We start from the raw sequence: 19,404 nt of genomic DNA, 5'->3' as shown, positions 1-19,404 counted from the left end.
GTCACCTGGAGATGACGAGCTGGAACCAGGGACTGCACCAGTCACCAAACTCAGAAATGATGATATCGTCTTTAGGCTGTGATGTACTGCTGTATCCCAAAAGCCTGTTTCAGTGACAAAAAGGAAAATGATCTCTCAATCAACAAGGGAGTGTTTTTTATTCATCTTGAAATAACGGCAGTAGTACTGTGATTCCTGTTGTTGCCATTGCTGCTCCATACTCATAGTTAGACATACACAATTGGCCTTTGACCAGGCCCCTAAATAATGACCCAAACAGTAAATATGACTTGATTGTGCAAATTCATGTGTGAGTTGTAAAAGCAACCCCTGCATGTGCTGTTTCAGGCAAATTTTCAACCACTACATTCACGTCGCTCTATGAATCATCCGAGGGTCGCACAGTTACTGCTATGGGTTTCTGTGTTGGGTAAACGCTCAGATACCAAAGTAACATGAAATAGTTCCCATTCAATGATTTATTTTTAGGACTCTGGATTACGGAAAATAATAAAAACGCACATGGTCTTCAACTTCAGTAACCTCATTGTTAAAAAAAGGTAATATCTGCACCTTCATTACTACTGAATTCACTCGTTTCTCTGCTTATATTTGAAAGTTCTTAAGGTCTTTGCATCCATGACATTCAAGCAAGTGAACTGGTTTCATACAGCAATTTCAGTGACTCTACGTGTGTAAACAAGGAATCAAATTGTGATGTTAAAACAGGAATAATACAACCTATTACAACAAAGAAATGTCTGTAGTGTTATTATAATTAACGTCGGCAGACCCGCTCACTCAACGTTATTCCCGTCCTCCTAAGCAACACCAGCCTCGAGGCTGAGGACCCTCCGTGTTCCACTGGTGTTGTCTTCTCCGCCTTCGCTGCTTCATTTAGTTTCATCCGCTGCTGCTGCTTGTTCCTGCTCTGGACCTTCTGGTCTGGAGCTCTCCTGCTTGCTTCCCCCACTCTCCTCCATCTCCCCCCTGTGCTCGGTGTCTCTTGCCGGCGTTCCTCTCTGCTCCACCCCCCCTTTCTCCTGCTTAACCAGAGTGGGAGTGGGCGGAGCATGGCTCATAGGCAGGATTGGTGTCTCCATCTCCACTTCCTCCACCTTTACCTGGACGGCAATTACTAGAAAAAAGGTGAGATGATCAAATATGACAGAACGTCACAGGGAATATTTATTGGGGTCGGGTGATCGTTTGTACTGTGATGAAGTTGTCATATTGCGTCGTATCATTTAAATGTCAGCATCATTCTCTAGCCTAAACGAACATGAAAGAGATACGGTATGACAAAATTGGAAAAGGGAGTTCCTACAAACACTACTTCATCTGATGAGCCTCAGATGGATCCTTTAACATGGACTTAACATGAATTTCTAAATGTACTCCTTACTACACAAGTAGTTGGTGACAACATAATCCCATATGTGTTTTTTCATTCACTTTGATGTCTTCACTATTATTCTATAATGTAGAACATAGTAAAAACAAAGGGAAAAAAAAACTTGAATCAGTCGGTGTGTCCAAACTTGTGTGTGTACCCACGCACGCACACAGTGTGTATATATATATATATATATATATATATATACATATATACACACATATATACACACACATATATACAGTATATAGACATATTTGTTGGTACCCTTACAGCTCATTGAAACAATGCTTCATTCCTCCTGAAAAGTGATGAAATTAAAAGCAATTTTCTGATGTATACCTACATGCTTTTGGTATGTCATAGAGCAGCGATTCCCAACCTATGGGCAGGTATTGCAAGTGGGCCACTAAATCATGGGCAAAACACAGATTTTATAGACAAAATTATAAAATATAATTAATTACAAAAACTATTTTAAATGTAAAAAAAATAATGACTTCATGGTATTTTTTCTGACAGGCGGGACTGTCCCGCCTGTCAAACAAAAAAGAAAGGTTCGGCGAAAGTATCTATGTTCAATTAATCTTTTTTTTGGACAGGCACGGAAGACAAACCATTACCGCTGTGCATGGTGTGTTCCAAGATTTTATCAAAGGACGCTTTGAAGCCATGTGAACTGCGCATCACCTCGAAACAAAACACCAAGAGGACATGTCCAAGCTGCTTGAATTTTTCGATAATAAATTCAAGGAGTATCAGGTCAAGAAGAAAGTCATCACACGTCATGTATGGGCACCGAGAACCCAAAGGCAGTGGAAGCGTGCTATCAGGTCGTCAGACTCAAGCCTGGTCAGCCGCATACAATTGGGGAGAATTTAATTCTTCCTGCCACAAAAGTGATCGTAGGGGGTGATGTTGGGAGAGAAGGCGTGCAAGCCAATCAACCTCATCTCATTGTCTGAAAACTCAGTCAGATGCAGGATTGACAAGATGGCAGAGAATGTGTCCGAATAGATGATAACGAGCGTACGAGAGACTCTTTTTATGGAAGATGGATATGTAGGCCAAGCAAATTGACTGGTCAAACTTTGACTTGTTTGAGAATCTGTCGCATTTTTTGGGTCAAAGGAAGAAATGCGGCCTCCCGTCACCGTGATCCATCATGTCAAAGAGCACCTGCGTGGTTTGAGGACCAAGCTGCGCCAATACTTCCCCATCCCAGATGTGCAGTGCAGCTGGATCGAAAACCCCCTCGCAGGCCTGAGCGCAAAAGAGAGAGAATCTTGTTGATCTCTCCTGCGACAGCACAGTCTTTCTCACAGAAGTACCTGACAAAATTTTGGCTTCATGTTGCTTCTGAGCATCCCGATCTGTCCAACAGAGCTGTGTGTTTCCTGATGCCTTTCCCGACAACGTATCTCTGTGACACTGGCTTTTCGGCGCTTGTGGCATTGAAGAATAAATACAGGGAATAAACTGAATGTTCAGCCAGATCTGCGGCTGAGACTGTCGTCCCTTAAGCCAGACATCAAGCATTTGGTGTCTGCGATGCAACATCAGCCTTCTCATGAGGTGAGTTAATATTAATGTGCTCCTGTTATTGTTCGTTTTATCAGCGCTGGTGTGAGTCGTTAGGCTACATTCAAAACACTGTGCCCTTCAGACAGCGCTTACTAGATACCGTTACGCAAAAGTTATTTAGATATAAGGTTATTTTTAACCCACCTCTTTTTTTGTTTTCCCACTACTGCACTGTATGTATGAGAATGCAGATGACTGTTAAAATATACGTCCTCTGAGAACGCACTGTTTGGCTCGTATTACTTCTGGTCGGATGTGGGCCGCAAACACTTTTGAGATTTTCAAGTGGGCCACCAGTCTGAAAAGGTTGGGAACCGCTGTCAAAGAGTAAAGCAAAGAAACTGTGAAAAGAGATAAATTATGGCTAAAGAGATCAATTATATTCTAAAATGGCCTGGACAAAAATGATGGGACCTTTAACCATATTATTTTGGTGCATAACCTTTAGAGGCAATCACTGCAATCAAGCGATTTCTGTAGCTCTCAATGATTTTCTGCACCTAGTATGGCCCACCCTTCCTGAGCAAACTGCTCCAGCTCTCAGGTTTGAGGAAAAAAAAAAATATATATATACGCACACACACACACACAAACACAGTATATATAGGGTCTGTCTACTTACTTTCCTGCTCTTCTTGTTCGGTTTTGGGTTGGATGAGGGTTGGGTTCAGAGGCTGAACATGGTCGCTGGGAGCTACGACCCAGGGACGAGTGCCAAGAGGTGCACTCCTGCTGGCACCTTTAGACGGCTGAGCCACTTGGCCCACGTTGACAAATCTCCTCTTCATGAACCTCTTCTCTTGGGTGGAGGAGGAGGGAAGACAGAGGGGAAGGGGACCAGGATCAACCAAAAAAAAAGTTATCACTGAACACTCACACTAGGATTTTCATTTGTCTGCATGCAAATATCCAAGTCACTTGGATGGAAGTTGAATCATTCAAGCACAAGGCCAGATTCCTGTATCTTTGAATGGGGAGTCATCGATATCCAAGGCTCTGTTGTACATATCACCATTTACATCTCATATTTAGATGCACCAATGAATTGTTAACACAGAATGTTTAACATTCAAGACAAGCGTGAACCTCAAAGTGTGACAGTTTATAGTCTAGCCTAGTTTATAGTCGCTGCAGCCATAGTGTTGCTTAGTGCGCGCGCCATATTTGACGTCATCGCGAGGGTGCGTACCTCCCAATTTTTGCAACTCCACACCGTGCGCTTCAAGTAATTCAAGATGGGCGTGTTCTGAAGGAAGGTTGTGGTAAGAGGTCGCCAGGTACAATCTGTACGATCCATATATCCATATATATATATATATATATATAGACACACACATATACATATATATACATACATATATATTTATATATGTGTGTGTGTGTGTGTGTGTGTGTGTGGCATATTTTCTTTTGTTAATTTGAGTTACGAGGAGCGAGCTTCAGGTACACCGCCGCTGGTGGGCGTGGCGAGCGAATCCGGCCAGCATCCCGCGTCTCACTCCTTCACTTCACGTGGTTACTTGAGGGTGGAGGCATCGCTTTTGTGTTTTGTGCTCGCGTTTTGTGCTTTTTGTGCAGTTATTTTGCCAATTTTTTATTTTCGAACCATGGGTCCGAAAAAAGTAAGTACTGAGAAGAAGAAGCGGATGATAATAATAATAGATAAACATGAGCGATGTGTGCCTGTGATGTAATTGGTGAGGCAGTACGAGCGTAGTACTTCGATGACATGTACCATACTGAAGCAGAAGGAGACGATAAAGGGTATTACGCCAGCCAAGGGCGTTAAAAATAATGTCTAAGCTGCGGACCGCTGTCCATGAAAAGATGGAGAATCTGCTGTTGGTGTGGTTGACGGAGAAGCAGCTCGCAGGAGATAGCGTGACGGAGGGTATCATCTGCGAGAAGGCAAAAATGATCTACACATTCTCTTTTATTATAGTTTATTAAAATTGACTTGCTATACGAGCAGATTGAATTACGAGCTCTGTCGCAGAACGAATTAAACTCGTAAGTCAAAGTACCAGTGTGTGTACACACACACACACACACACACACACACACACACACACACACACACACACACACACACACACACACACACACACACACACACACACACACACACACACACACACACACACACACACATATATATAAAGCCCTGAACTGACTACAATAAATATACATTTTAATTTTTAGAATTAATTTTTCTTTCTTTTCTCTCTTTCCTCGTTATTCAGATCCTTTCCTTGGGACTTCTTTGTATGATTTACAGCAGTTTTTCCAGTTCCCCCTGTTGGTTAATATCACCACGGCAGCGCACAACTATATGCTCATGCTCTCTGGCAGTGCGTGCGCCCTGAGCCGCACGGCTTGCTTGCGGCAGCTATCACAGAGGCTTGATGATGTGATTCTATGCCTTCAGCATTTCAAATCTCCCCATTTGAAATCTGATACAGTATTCTGCTCTCTGTTAATACTGTCTATACAAAAATATTTTTTCCGGGGTGAGAAGCAAGCACACTTGAGGCAGAACTTACTTTTCTTCCCAAATGCAAATGTCTTGGGTTTCTTTGGCCGCACTGACAGGTTTTCTGAAGACTCTATGAAAGGAGATCGCATAAAAGATACACAAGTATTAAAAAAATGATGGTCGATTTTGAGGGCTTGATAGGGCTTTGAGGCAGTAATTGATTTCTGTTTTAAATAAGAGTCTTTATAGGGAGGCAAAACACCTTTAACAAACCAGGCTAATCATTGAGGTGTAAAAAAGGAATTACAATTTAATTTCAATGACAAATGTGCCCAAACTAGGGATGCAATGGTACAGTGGGCTCACGGTTCGGTATGTATCACAGTTTCAGGCCTCGGTATTGGTATAGTTTCGGTTTCTTTATATTAAAGAGAATATATATTTTTTTTTAACAAAAAAAAGTTAAAAGGTGTAAAAAATGTTTTTATAGTAGTCTGTCACAAATAACTAGTGTAACGTTCTGTGTGTATGACTGTAGGAGGAGGGGGGAGACGTGGGTTCAAGTTCATCTGATTGCAGGGAGATGTCCAGGAGAGTGGGTCATTCAAATATTTATTTTCGTTAATATTTTTTATTAATATATATAATTTAAAAAAAAAAAGAAATAGAACCAGTACTATAGTTAGTTATTTTTATGTAGAACAGGCATAAACAGTATTTTTTACACATAAATAATAATAGAAAAATAACTTATTGAAATAAAACCTCACAGTCAGACCAGTGCATGTGTCTTCGCTTTGTAAACCTGATGTGTCAGTGGGTGCGCTCCTTTTCAGCAAGGGAGAAGCAAAGGTAATCTCTTACATGGAGGGGGAAACATTTGCCGGCAGCAGGAGTCTGATCGTTCGTGAACGACCCAACACTAGTGCGAGAGAGTGAGTGAGAGAGTGCCTTAAGAGTAGTCCGTAATAAAGAGAAACGGCCATCCCAAGGGCTTATTTTTTGACTAGACATCTTGTTTGATTGCACTCTTTACAAAAACATTTCAATGTCGTTTTATCTCCTGTGGAGCTGCAACAGTGGATTCAATAGGAGCAGCACTTATGGCACACCGCGCCCATATGCTGTGCCAACGTCGGTGGACTTCTACCGTGATATCGTAATACGTGGTTAACGTGTGCATATTGGACCGTAGGAGGCGTACCGAACCGTTCAATAACATACTGTGTACTGTTGCATCCCTAGTCCAAACAAGCAGCCTAGCCAGAAATTGCTAGGGACCTTGGGAACTTGGAGCTACATTTTAAGTTTGGTTCGTTAATTTGTTTGTCGGGTAACTTTCTAGCATACAAGGGGGCAGATGGGACCTACTCTGCCTCAGGGCCCCTTTGGTGATGCCACGTGGCGTTACCTAGTCCGAGGGGTGGCTGGAGAGTGTACTTGGTGAGCTCGCACCAGCCGACAGGGTAGATGTCCGGTGACTGGTGGTCCACCCACTGGTCAAACTCCTCCTCCCAGCCATCAAAATGGATGAGCAAAAGGCGGCCGACGCAGCGGCTCACTGTAGCCACGCACACCAGGCGCGGCTCCATCAGGTCCACGGCCTCCAGCTTCATGTGGGGGTAGAAGCCATGGCAGGGGTTGTCCTGAGGATACGAAACACACAGAGAGAAAAAATAACTATTAAAAAAAGAAAAAAAGACCACCTCACCACCTGCTTTTTTTCCCTCCTCCAAAACGAAAGCAGCTACTTGTCTTGTATTAGTAACAGCATGGCAACAGTGCAAAGTGAAAGCAGACATAGCGACCACTCAAACAGGGTTTGAGGCAGAGGATATTGTTTCATAAATGGCGGAATCTCTCAAGAGAAAAAGTGTCCGTAAAGTATAGTGGAGTTTGATGAAATTATTTTTCCTTATTTTTCTTTCAAACTTTCTTTACCAGAACTTTTCTTCTGGTAAAGTCAGCTACAAAAACATTGCAACTGGTTTGCCACCTCCACAGTGCATTGCACTGCTGCCTCACAGCAAGAAGGTCCTGGGTTCGATTCCCGTGTGGGGCACTGTTGGCACCGTGCTCTGGCAGGTTATCTCCCGATTAGGGGCCTTTCTGTGTGGCGTTTGCATGTTCTCCCTGTGCTCACATGGGGTTCCCTCCATGTAACATCAGTAAGGACCCCACCAAAAACATGCACAACATCCACATCTGACAAGCAATGGACCAGCATGATACTTCTTGCATAAACAGTTTCCTACAGCTTAACGTAGCAAACTTAAATTCAAAGGGAGAAATTGTGAAGAACTGACAAGTTCTTCCATAATTCTAATGCCAAATTAATGTTAACGTTCCATATTGTCTGCATTACAATATAAAAAAGTAACCTATTAAACTGAATTTTCTAATTGTAGATTCTTAACAGAAAAAATATATTGAAGTACTAAGTAGAACTCATATTTATTTATTACGTTCATGAAATAACAATTATTTATTATAATTGTTATGTAAGGTACTTACAAAGTTTGTTTTTGTTATTTTTCCAGATGCCAAATAATAGCCGAAAGTCTAAGACAATAAAGAAGCGATTGTACAAAGATCCAGTCCTCGAGGCCAGTCACAATATTCTAAAAGAAAGTACTAAAGAAAAATACTGTGGAAAAAAACACTAATGAGAAAACTTTCAATGTAAGTGTTAATTCAGCATATCTGTCAGTGTTAAGAGGCTCATTTCATCAGGATGATTTACAGATTGGAGACTCCAGGAATAACAAGATTGCGCCGAGATCAGACATATTTGAAGAGAACAAAACTGACATGAAACTTCCAGATGAAGAACTAGATGAGGTTAGAAATAGCGGGCATACATCATCACATAACATCCACTAATTTGACAAACAAATATTTATGCACTAAGTGTATGGGGGAAGTCAGGAACATTTCAACACTGACGATGATGACCACACCTGCCAAAATTGTAAGATTCTAACTCATGGATAAATACAACTGCAACATTAGCAGCACTCTAGAAGTCACCAATGATGCAATGCACCCTATGTTGGATGTTACGGTAACTATGACAATGTCTTTCATGCACCGTTACCTGGTCAAATACAAAATTACCAACTTAATGACAAACATTTCTGCCATCCAACAACAAATTATCACAGGTGGATACTTCCATGTCAGGTACACTGACAACAATATGGTGACTGGCATGACCAAGTTAGAGAAAATTAAGGTGAATAATTTCTTTATTTACCCTTGTTAAAGATGGCTTCGTTTTTTGTAATACATACATTACAAATGTCAAGCTGCCATTATAAATGGCATCCCAAACATTGTCTTTTTTTGTTTAACAACTACATATAACACGATATTTTTAAAGACTGTTTACGTAGACCTAAACATACTGTAGGTCTACGTAAACAGTCCCAATTTCCATCATTTGTTGCAATTTCGCTCATGAGCAACAGCAGCTCCCGGTCTTACAGTGTTGAAGAGTTGTGCCGGGGCAGCCTTGGCTTTATTCTTCTCCAGGTATGTGGTCCAGTCAAAGGTTTTAGGGTCATAACCTATAAATTGAAAATAGATACTGCGTTAACCTAGAATCAACAATAACCTCTGCGCATCAGAAGCATTTTAAAGCAGGTTTGGCTTTAAATAAATGAACATAATGTAGTTAGTTTTACTCAGGCGGCCCAAAACTGAACTTGTATTTCTTAACTTTTTTCAAACATAAAAAAGGGGACAAGTAAATAGCAATAATCTTCTTTTCTGTCCCTCAAAACAAAACAACGTCTTGGAATTGACTGACTCTGCACTGTATATCTGCAAGAAATACTTAAAATGTGGAGGGATGGAGAGAAAATGCGCACAGTTTGGACATACCTGGAGGGGCGGTCAACGAAAGGCTGTTCTTCTGGCAGAAACCCGCAGGCAGGATGGCGTGAGAGGAGGCGTGGTAACAGAACCAGTCGGCGCCATTGACCGACACACTTCCGTCGATACCCACCATCAAGTAGCCGTCGAAAAGAACCTGGGGAGAGGGAAGGGTAAGGGGCAAGAAAGAACATTCAGGAGGCCAAGACAGGAAAAGATAGATTAAAGGAGGATTAAAGGACAAAAAGAGAACAGAAAAATTATAGAATAAGATAATAGATAAAATTATAGCAAAAAAAGATTAAATACAAGGATATGGAGAGGTTTGGGAGGTATCTTTTAGATTCGGGGTTCCAAACTCTGGCGAGTGTGAAATTACAGGATGCAACAAAAATGTAAAAAATAATAATAATAATAATAATAATAATAATAATAAAAAAAGACCTAATTAGTGAGGGTCAGTATATATATTTTCTTAAAAAATTCAAATAAATATATATATTTTTTAATAATTATTAAAACCATAAAATAATTTAGTTGGCGGACCCCTTGTAATTCCATAAAGGGCCCATAGGGGGCCCATATTCTCAATCAACCAGATAATGAATTTTCCAGGAGCCCAAATGGCTTCGAAACCAAAGACAAAAGACATTTCCCCGGTGCTACCTTGTGAACAGTGGCCACGCAGATGTTTGTCAAGTTGAGCGGGTCAATGGCTTCTAGTTTCATCCCTTCCTCGAAGAAACCTCCCTCCATGTACACAGTCCTGGGCTGGAAGGCACACAGTGGTTGAAAACAGTTAAAAATACTTGTACCTGAGACTTCTGTATAAGATATGAAAGGGTGCAGGGGAATACCCCGGATATCGAATGAATGAAGCAGTCATTATTGAGGTGTTGCACAGTGGGACATAACCCACCAAACGATTAATTATAGGAAAGCACAGATAGTATATATATATATATATAGATATATGATATAAATAGTTTGACAGTATTTTGGAGATGTGGATATTATCACCAAGCAGGTTGAGGCTTTGGTAGGACCAGAAAAAGCCAATATTTACCGACATCATCATAACCATAATTGTAGACGTATCACAATATTGGTAAATGTGGTACATTTATATAGCGCTTTTCTAGTTATACAACTCAAAGCGCTTTACAGTGCCTCTCACATTCACCCATTCATACATGCATACATGGCATATAAGGCACACACCAGCTCAACAAGAGCAGTTAGGGGGTGAAGTTATAGAGCCCGAAACCGACAGTGGTTTCTGGTGTTTCGCTAATATTATCAGTCATGTTAATTGTAGCTATTGCAGTTTTCAGGATCATCACTTTCATTATCCTTCCTCATCAGTACATGATAGGAATGACATTAGGCAGTGACATTGACTTCTGAGACACTATTCATGATTAATAAGTGCAGAACACGCATCACGAGAACCAGAACTCTAATAAGAATAGCACATACTTCACACGAAACTCCGCCCGGACTCTAATAAGAACCCGCTTGTATGAGAGAATGATGGTGGCGAGATGGATCGAAATGTGGCGTTTTTTTTAGCCAATTTTGAGAAAAAAATAGAGTGCTCGCTCCTTGGGATGAAGCTGTCTTACCACGGTTATACTACTGTGATGCATAATTTGCAATTTTTATCATCACTGTTTTTATGACTTGTTTTTGTTTGGTCACTGTTGCACTTGGCAACAGTTTGGAAAAATAAAATAAAAAATTGAAATAGCACCTGTTGTAGTTATAATAATTATGTACTGGTAACAGTTTTTACATGTGGTTAATGGTCCTTGTTTGGGGGGGGGGGGGGTTGATGACATCACGGCTAGTCGACGGAAATTCTTGTTAAAGCTCCGTTATAGTCGGTTCAACCGAGTCGTGCAACTTATGGCACATGCACTACCAGAGAGTATGAGCATAAAAGTTGCGCAGTGCCGTGTAGATGCCGTGGCCATATTCTCCTGAAAGACAGAGGGCGCTGCGCACAAACCTACAGGGGAAACTGAAAGAACTGCTGTGAACATTACAAAGAGGTCCTGAGGGAAGGATCTGAATAACTAGAAAAGGAAAATTTAAAGAGAAGGTGTTAAATGTATGTATATTTATTGTAGTCAGTGCAGATTTTTTTATATATCGTCATGATTTTGTGCAAACATCGGTGTAAATATTACGAAGAAGTCCCGAGGTATTAAAATAGCCCAAATTTTTGGACAGAGACGTCGCTATCTCCTTCCATGAATTCAACGCCATGGTTATTTTTGTGGTCACGCATTGATGGATTGTACAGATTGTACCTACGGACCTCTTCGCACAACCTTCCTTTGGAACACCTCCATCTTGAATTACCTGAAGCGCATGGCGCAGAGTTCCAAAACTTGGGAGGTGGGCGCCCTCGCAAAAAATTGCTGTGCAGCGCACGCTAAGTCATGTGTGTCGTGCCCAATATATGACACTACGGCTGCGGAGACCCTGCTTTAGTTGTCGACTATTAAAAAAAAAAAAGAAAACGCCCATCCGCCGCCCAAGTTTTTTTGTTTTTTTTCTAAAAGCATTGAGAGAATGAAGTGAAAGAGAAGGAACAGTACAAAAAAGGTGCACTGCAACTTTATAAAAAATAAATATAAAAATAAAAATAAGAAAGCACAGCATTGTACCATCTGCCCTAAACTGACAAATCATTCATTGTAAACCTTTCATGAGTTTCGGACTTACCCTCCTAAAGATGAATGGCGTGCTGTCAATATAGCCCTTTCGATTCAGCGCGTGGCTGTCCTTGGCTATAAAAAGCACAGAGTGTTTGTTATGAAGTCCTCACTGAAGATGCACGGTACTAGTGGTAGTAGTAGTACAGAGAGTTTAACGTTCTTTTCTGTTTTTTTCATCAAGACAAGACTGTGCGTTGAGTATACTGACTACCTGGGCGAAAAAGTCTAAAAAGTTAGGGCCACACAAAAGACATTCAGGAGCGCAACGAAAAATGTATTTCTACCAATTACAAAAACAACTGTTTACATATTAACAACAACTATGGATCGGCTATAAAACGCCACAGCCCTCTCAAATTAAAGTAGATAAAAATCTTGTGGCAGACGAGGGGTCGTGGTAAAGCCACAGTCTGCAGAACACAGCGCTGCCTTCTTCCCGTGCCGGCGCAGCTGTTCCGAGTCTCCCCGATCAGACCCTTGGGCGCTGATTGGTCAGACTTGGCTGGGAGAAGTTTCTTGATGTGTGTGTTTGTCTTCCAGTGGGGACCCCGGAGTGGAGCCATGTGTGTGAGCGCTCAGGCAGAGTGCTCAGTGATCGACACCGTAGGAAGTGCGACCATCATTATTATTATCAGTTACGTTATTATCCGCCTGATTATTTGTTTCTGCATGTGAGAGGTTTGTGTGATTAAAACCCCAAAAAAAAAATGGCGAGCCAGCGTCTTCCACCCCAGCCTGCATCTGTCTCGCATAACAAGGCTGCTACAACGATAAATGACAAAATAAATCAAATCATACTAGATTTTGTGCAGATCTTTTTTTTTTTTCTTTTATTTTGCATATGCAAGCGAAACATGCTTAGCGTAGAGCCTGCAGACAACAGTTTGGGACAGTTCTATTTATACGATCATTGTAAAAAATTAATAGAAAACGGAGAAATAGATGTTTTTCGGTGGTGGTTCATATTGATGAGTTAATGCCCGCTAGCTGCCAAATAATCACTTAATTCCATTAAAAAAAAACACCCCCATAAGGTCATAATATACTTGCTCTTAACTATGCGGATGCGTATGCAATATGACTGCATCGTGTATCCTGTATTCTTTTGGAGCGTTTGTTGTGCAAGCCCTCAGAAATGAACACTACGCGTCCTCAAGATGCAATTCAAGACAAGACCATTGGGGGCAGTAAATCAGGATGCGAAAGGCAAGTCCGCAGCAGATTCAAGAGGTTATTTGTCACATACATATACATACGTTAATACATATATGCAGTGAAATGCCATGACACCCTGTGATTACGCACAATAAGTTCTAAAAATACAAAAATTTGCATTATCGACACTAGGTGCTCGCGCAGGCGGCCTCTGAACAAACTACAGCAATGGCGGAAAGGTTTAAAGACAAACGAATGTCTTGCTTGTCCGCAATTACTCATATTTACATCGATAAGTATTCTTGCAAGAATAGCTGGCGTGAGGTTGCTATCATTTTACAAGTGCGCAATAGAAACCTGCGAGGAAAAAAATAAAAAAATAAATTTAAAAAACAACTGAAACAAGGTCGACGCCATTATGTACAACAACGGAGGGAAATGCTGGAGAAACGTGTTTTGTATGGCAGCCATTCTCAAGATTTCCTCTTCTCAAGACAATATTCCAGTGTCGGATACGGATTTGGCCATCGTCTGCCCCCTGGTGGATATACTTTTTAATCCACCAGGCACATGCAAAGTACGCAGGCAAGAGTGTGGACAATGATGCACACCCACAGCCACTTGTCTACACGTACGCATCGTTTAATCAATCAAGCATATTGACGGCTTTACCTGGGGGTTTAATGGCATGGCCCACTTTGCTGGACCAGCCCACCGGGTGCAGCAAGGGGCTCCAGGTGTGGCACCAGAAATCCGGGATGGACTTCTCTGCCGCGTGGCCCGCTGCATCCTCGTACAGCAGATGCAGGCGGCCCCCGGTGACCGACTCCACGACGGCCAGCCGATTCCTGCTGATGTGTTTGGGGTCCACTACCTCTACGCGCATGCCCGCTCCAATACCGCACCGCAAGCCCTCTGCCAGCTGGACCAAGAGGGAGCGGAGAGAGCAATGAGTATCCCAAACACCCACGCCGCCAGGGACACACTCCGCTGGGACGATCTCCCTTTGGATATCGGTGCATGTTATATTTATTTACTGAATTTTCGACATCTGTACGGCTGTACAAACACCGTCCATATACACTACTCACAAAAAGTTAGGGACTTAGGGACTTTCGGGTGAAATTTCAGGATGAACCTAAAATGCACTATAATCTTTTCAGGTGAGCTTAATTTGACCTTCTCTAAACTTTTGAATGCACATGTCCAGCTGTTCAATGTTTCAGTACTTTTAATAATAAGGATAATAATAATAACTTCTAATAAGGAGCTGAACGGCAAAATTCACAACAGGTGTTCCATGAATCGACCAATAAATGTCCTGGTTCAATTAGAATTGGTATTTAAACAGTCCTCTTCATCATGCTGTTCACATTTTTACATCATGAGACCAGACACCTAACAATTGATTGACAGTACCTCGCCATTGCGAGGCTTCAAACAGGATGTTCTCAGAGGGAAGTGGCCACTGAGCTTAGAGTGTCACAGAGTGTCATCAGCAGGTTCCAACAGAGATACAGACTGGAAGAGTCACAGAAAGGCATAGAAGTGGACGTCCTTTGGCCACATCCCACACTGATGACCGCTTCATTGTGAACAGTGCCCTGCGGAACTGGATGATGAATGCCACTCAACTCCAGGCACATTTAAGGGAGGTGAGAGGCACCCAAGTGTCACGTCAGACCATTCAAAACCATTTACATCAGTGTGGTCTGCGTGTTAGACCACCTGCAAGGGTACCTGACCACACCACCAGGCACAGGCATCATCGTCTTGCATGGGCCAGGGAGCATCTACGCCGGACAAGGCACCAGTGGGCCTCAGTGCTGTTCTTTGATGAAAGTCGATTCACGTTGGGCAGAAATGATGGCCGCCACTGATGTTGGAGATGTCAAGGAGAGCGCTATGCATCAGCCACTGTTGTCACCAGACGAGCCTTTGGTGGTGGTGGTGTTACAGTGTGGGCAGGTCTGTCTAGTCAATACAGAACTGCCCTACACTTTGTGAATGGTACAGTGACAAGCCCATACTACCTGAATAACATCATTAATCCAGTCACTGTGCCCCTGCATGAACAACACAGGCCTCATTTCATCTTCATGGACGACAACGCTCCAGCTCATCGAGGTGGCATCATTAGGGAACGGCTGCTGGAGACTGGGGTACCTCAAATGGAGTGGCCTGCACTTTCTCCAGACCTGAATCCCATAGAAACCTATGGGATCAGCTGAGTCACTGTGTAGAGGCTCGTAACTCTGTACCCCAGAACCTCAATGACCTGAGGGCCGCCCTTCAAGAAGAGTGGGGTGCCAGGCCTCAGCAGACAATAAGTCGACTTGTGAACAGCATGAGACGTCGTTGTCAAGCTGTAATTGATGCTCAAGGGCACATGACAAGTTATTGAGACATTGACATTTTTTGTTGTGGTAAACCCACTGTTGTTGGCTTTTGTTTCAATACATTGCTTGAGATGAGGAAATCACCATTACATGCTTCTACTTAAATGCCCTACTTTCATGATATAATATCACTGTAGCGTGAACTTTTTACATTTTCCATAAATTTCACCCGAAAGCCAAATATCCCTAACTTTTTGTGAGTAGTGTATGTCCATTGTACTGTACGCCTCTATAAACACAGAGCCTTATTTTAAATTATTTCTCTTAATTTTACACTGTATATACTTTATAATTTTGTTGATATTTACTTTATATTTTGGGGGATTTTTATTGTATAGCACATATATTTTTCTGATTCCTTCAGATTTATACTTTCCTTTCACCATTTTTTTTTTTAAAACTTGTTTTATCCCTTCACCTCCCTTCAGTTTCCTTCAGAATGTGCCAATGAGCATTTGACAGCATATTATACTGTACAAATATAATCATGCGTGCATAAGTGTTTTGATTTGTATGACAGATTTGCAGTCAAGATTTCTTAATTTTTAATTGTAATTGTTCAATTTTAAACGATTGCAATTGTTTCAAAAATACACTATTGCTGGGCAACAGAGAAAAATGTATAATCGTCGCAATTCTGGCTCATATCTACTGATCATTGTTTACTTATGTCATGGTATGAAAATGTGTTCATTTCATAACAATGCATTGCCACTGAGAAGCGATGAATAGAAATGGCCTTGATACAACTTTCTCCACTACAACTGTCAATCCTGATACCAGTTGCCGAGCCTGAAAACCAGTAGATTTAGTGTCCCAAACATGTTGTGGCTGTAAAACAATATCTTAAAGGGAGCACTGTGTATGATGCTCTTTTTGTTACAACCTTAAATTACAATACATTTATCATTTTTCCCTCCCTGCAAGTGCGTGAGGTAGGGATGCCATGGTGAGGAATTTTCCCCCGGTTGATAAACTCATGACAACAGCCGTGTTACCGGTAACACCAGACTTTTTACAAAAGGGGGGCGCAGTGTTGGGCGCAAATACGCATGGAGATTACACATGGAAGGAGAGACAGGTCCCGATCTAGACCGGATCTAAGGTCTAGGTTCTTTCTCTCCTCTCGTCCCGTGATAAGTGAAATGTGTAGGGGACTGTGCAGACACAAGAAGCAGACACTTTCACTTTCAGCGTCTGACTAAGTATTGATAACACGCTTAGTATTTTACAAATTAAGAGTTTTTTTATTTGATGAACGTTGGCGCTGATATGCGAAAATTAACGAAATGGGTTTTATTTCTAGAAAACAAAAAAAAGCGAAACGACGGTGGGGGCGTGGGGCAAGTAATGTAATCATGTACGCCCGAGCACCACGTAACACCAGTAACCGCGGCAACCTCAGCGCGAGGCCAACACTCAAGTCCAATCAGAACATATTTAAGGTTTGCTGCCACTTAGATTTACTTTTTTACTTTTTTTTTTTTTTCTTTGACTTGCAGTTTTTGCCATTCATCTTTTATTAACGCAAATTGAAACATATTAAACATTTTTGAACAGTTCAACATTTTTGATCACAAGAAAGTCATTTTAGGCATAGCACACCTTACGACTTGATTTGCTAATGTCATATCTTTGATGGTATATGGTAAAATATTTGAAACATACTTCGTACGTTTTTCTACTGATGCACATTTTCTCTCTTTCCATTACATTACATAATGAATCTCATTCACATAATAACGTTACCTTGAGGTAGAAGTCCACAGGCAGGGTGTGGGACCCCACCAGCTTCTTCATCAGATATTCTTTCCAATCTGGAATGTTCTGCTGCACATCTGCAAAGAGACATGTTCCTCAGACAACATGCTTGGCCCAGCAATGTCAAAATTTCCTGAAACATGTAACCAATACCACATTAGAATCCCATACTCCATCAACTCTTTGTAACAATGTTACAATCATCAAATGACAAAGACGATTTTTTTTTTTTTAGAACATTCAAGTAAAATATTTTACATTCAATTAAAGGTACAATATGTAACTTTGCACCAAAAGTTCTAAAACGACTAGACCTTTGTTACATATTTTGTTAAGTTACTGTTGTACTTACCTTATCCCAAATGTTTCCAACAATTTTCAAACCGGTAGAAATCCATAATTTTATTATAGGTAACAGTCTGTTTCATTAGGTCACCTGCCAATGGCGTCATATCCCCTTTAATAGGGGATATGGGAGGAGTGAGGAGGAAATTTGATGAAGTAGCTAATGTTCGCTAGACACTGTATAGCACTTTTGTTTGCAGGCAAGTGCGGGGGGACGGACAGACATGCAGCTCCCTACGTGCCAGCATAATAATACAAACTAAAATTCTCATTAGTTTTAAAGCGATTTTAGTCATTTTATTATTGCATCCCATGCAGGTATACAAAAAAAAGTACTCAGTAGTACAACACGGGCCGTCTCATCGATAAAGTGACTATTTTTCAAGGTGTGTTGTTGAGACCGTGAACAAAGCAAGCCGTTTAGTGAGAAGCCATTTAACTGACTTTTTGCAAATTCATGGCAAGCTCCGCCTCCTTTATGTAGCAATCCCACCAAGTAACATTGTTCTTTTCTCTTAATGTCAGTCAGAGAAAATGGTGCATAGACAGTTTGCTGACCATGAATTACAGCATTGGAGCATTGGCCTACATCGCACTATGGGATCCTTTTTTTAAGATATCCTTAGAACCCCTGGATGAAATGTTCTACATCTAAATTCAAGAGACAAAGACTCTAAAGACCCTCTTTATGCACCAGGTCTGTCCACACGGTTGTGTACTCTCACCCTGCGGGGGCACTAGCAGCTTGCTCGTCATTGCGCACCACCCGATGGGGTTCAGCTCCCCGGAGCCCAGGTTGCACCAGAAGTCGTGGCTGCTGTCATGCTCAAAGCCCTCGTACCTCAACAGGGCTTTGTACCCTGAAAGACACGGGAGTAAAGTACAGAATTAGGAGAATAAACGGAATTCCAACCCAAGAGGGAAAGGAATAATAATTTGCAAACATCGGGAGCTTTTATTAGTATGTAGCATGTGATTGTGATAACATTTGAAAAATGGTATGATTGGCGTTGAACAAGAAAAAAAAATAAAAATCTAGGGCTGCCCCCAACTAAAGATTTTCCGGGTCGTCAGTTCAAGCCATTAGTCAACTAATCATTGCACGTTCATGATATTACTTTAATTGTTTAAATATATGTTTATGGGGTATCAAGAAATGGTTTGAGTTCCAGGGCTGAAAAATAATGTTTTTACTAACATTATTAACACTGTGCTACATTAAAGATAAATACAAAACCTAATTACCAGCCTTTAAAATATTAATTTCATTTACAAGCGCTGTGCACACGAAGCAGGCTGCCTGTTAATTACACCGGTTAAACATTACATCCGTTAAATCTATTAGGTGTTATTATTATTTTATTAGTGTACACATTAAAATTACATATTGACATAATTTGCACTGAAATGTGGCCTATGGAACATTTTTTTCCCGGTGTCTACGTCCCCTCGTCCGGGACCCCTCGTCAGGCACATTTCCCGGGGCGGCAAACTCGGTTACGCCCTGCGCCTTCTCTGTCCCTAGCCGGGTTCACCGTCCAGGATCACCGGCTTTACAGCGCCCCTCCGCCCGACTTCCCCACTTCCCAGGGCCGCGGACTTGCTTATGCCTGGCCCACACTACAAGATTTTTCGAATCTTTACAGATGTTGAAAATGTGAAACCCCACACATAACAACATACCAT

General features: G+C 41.5%; 1 protein-coding gene across 2 annotated transcripts in view; it reads right to left on the bottom strand.

Moving 5' to 3' along the window:
- Positions 1-893: 893 nt before the first annotated feature.
- The window catches only part of l3mbtl2 (L3MBTL histone methyl-lysine binding protein 2), a gene marked incomplete at its 3' end in the record, with an annotated part of 30,396 nt that continues 11,885 nt past the window's right edge, over positions 894-19,404 (bottom strand). For both annotated transcript variants that reach the window (XM_080021631.1, XM_080021632.1), the window contains exons 8-18: positions 18,444-18,578; positions 17,362-17,450; positions 13,886-14,135; positions 12,066-12,130; positions 9,999-10,103; positions 9,342-9,489; positions 8,943-9,025; positions 6,868-7,102; positions 5,524-5,586; positions 3,603-3,779; positions 894-1,138 (exon numbers count right to left, since the gene is read on the bottom strand). In XM_080021631.1, the coding sequence (XP_079877757.1) occupies positions 894-1,138; positions 3,603-3,779; positions 5,524-5,586; positions 6,868-7,102; positions 8,943-9,025; positions 9,342-9,489; positions 9,999-10,103; positions 12,066-12,130; positions 13,886-14,135; positions 17,362-17,450; positions 18,444-18,578 (1,595 nt within the window). The remainder of the gene's footprint in view (positions 1,139-3,602; positions 3,780-5,523; positions 5,587-6,867; positions 7,103-8,942; positions 9,026-9,341; positions 9,490-9,998; positions 10,104-12,065; positions 12,131-13,885; positions 14,136-17,361; positions 17,451-18,443; positions 18,579-19,404) is intronic.

This window comes from Zeus faber, assembly GCF_960531495.2.
Source record: "Zeus faber genome assembly, chromosome: 20".
NCBI lineage: Eukaryota > Metazoa > Chordata > Actinopteri > Zeiformes > Zeidae > Zeus > Zeus faber.
This window is presented reverse-complemented; position numbering and strand designations above follow the sequence as displayed.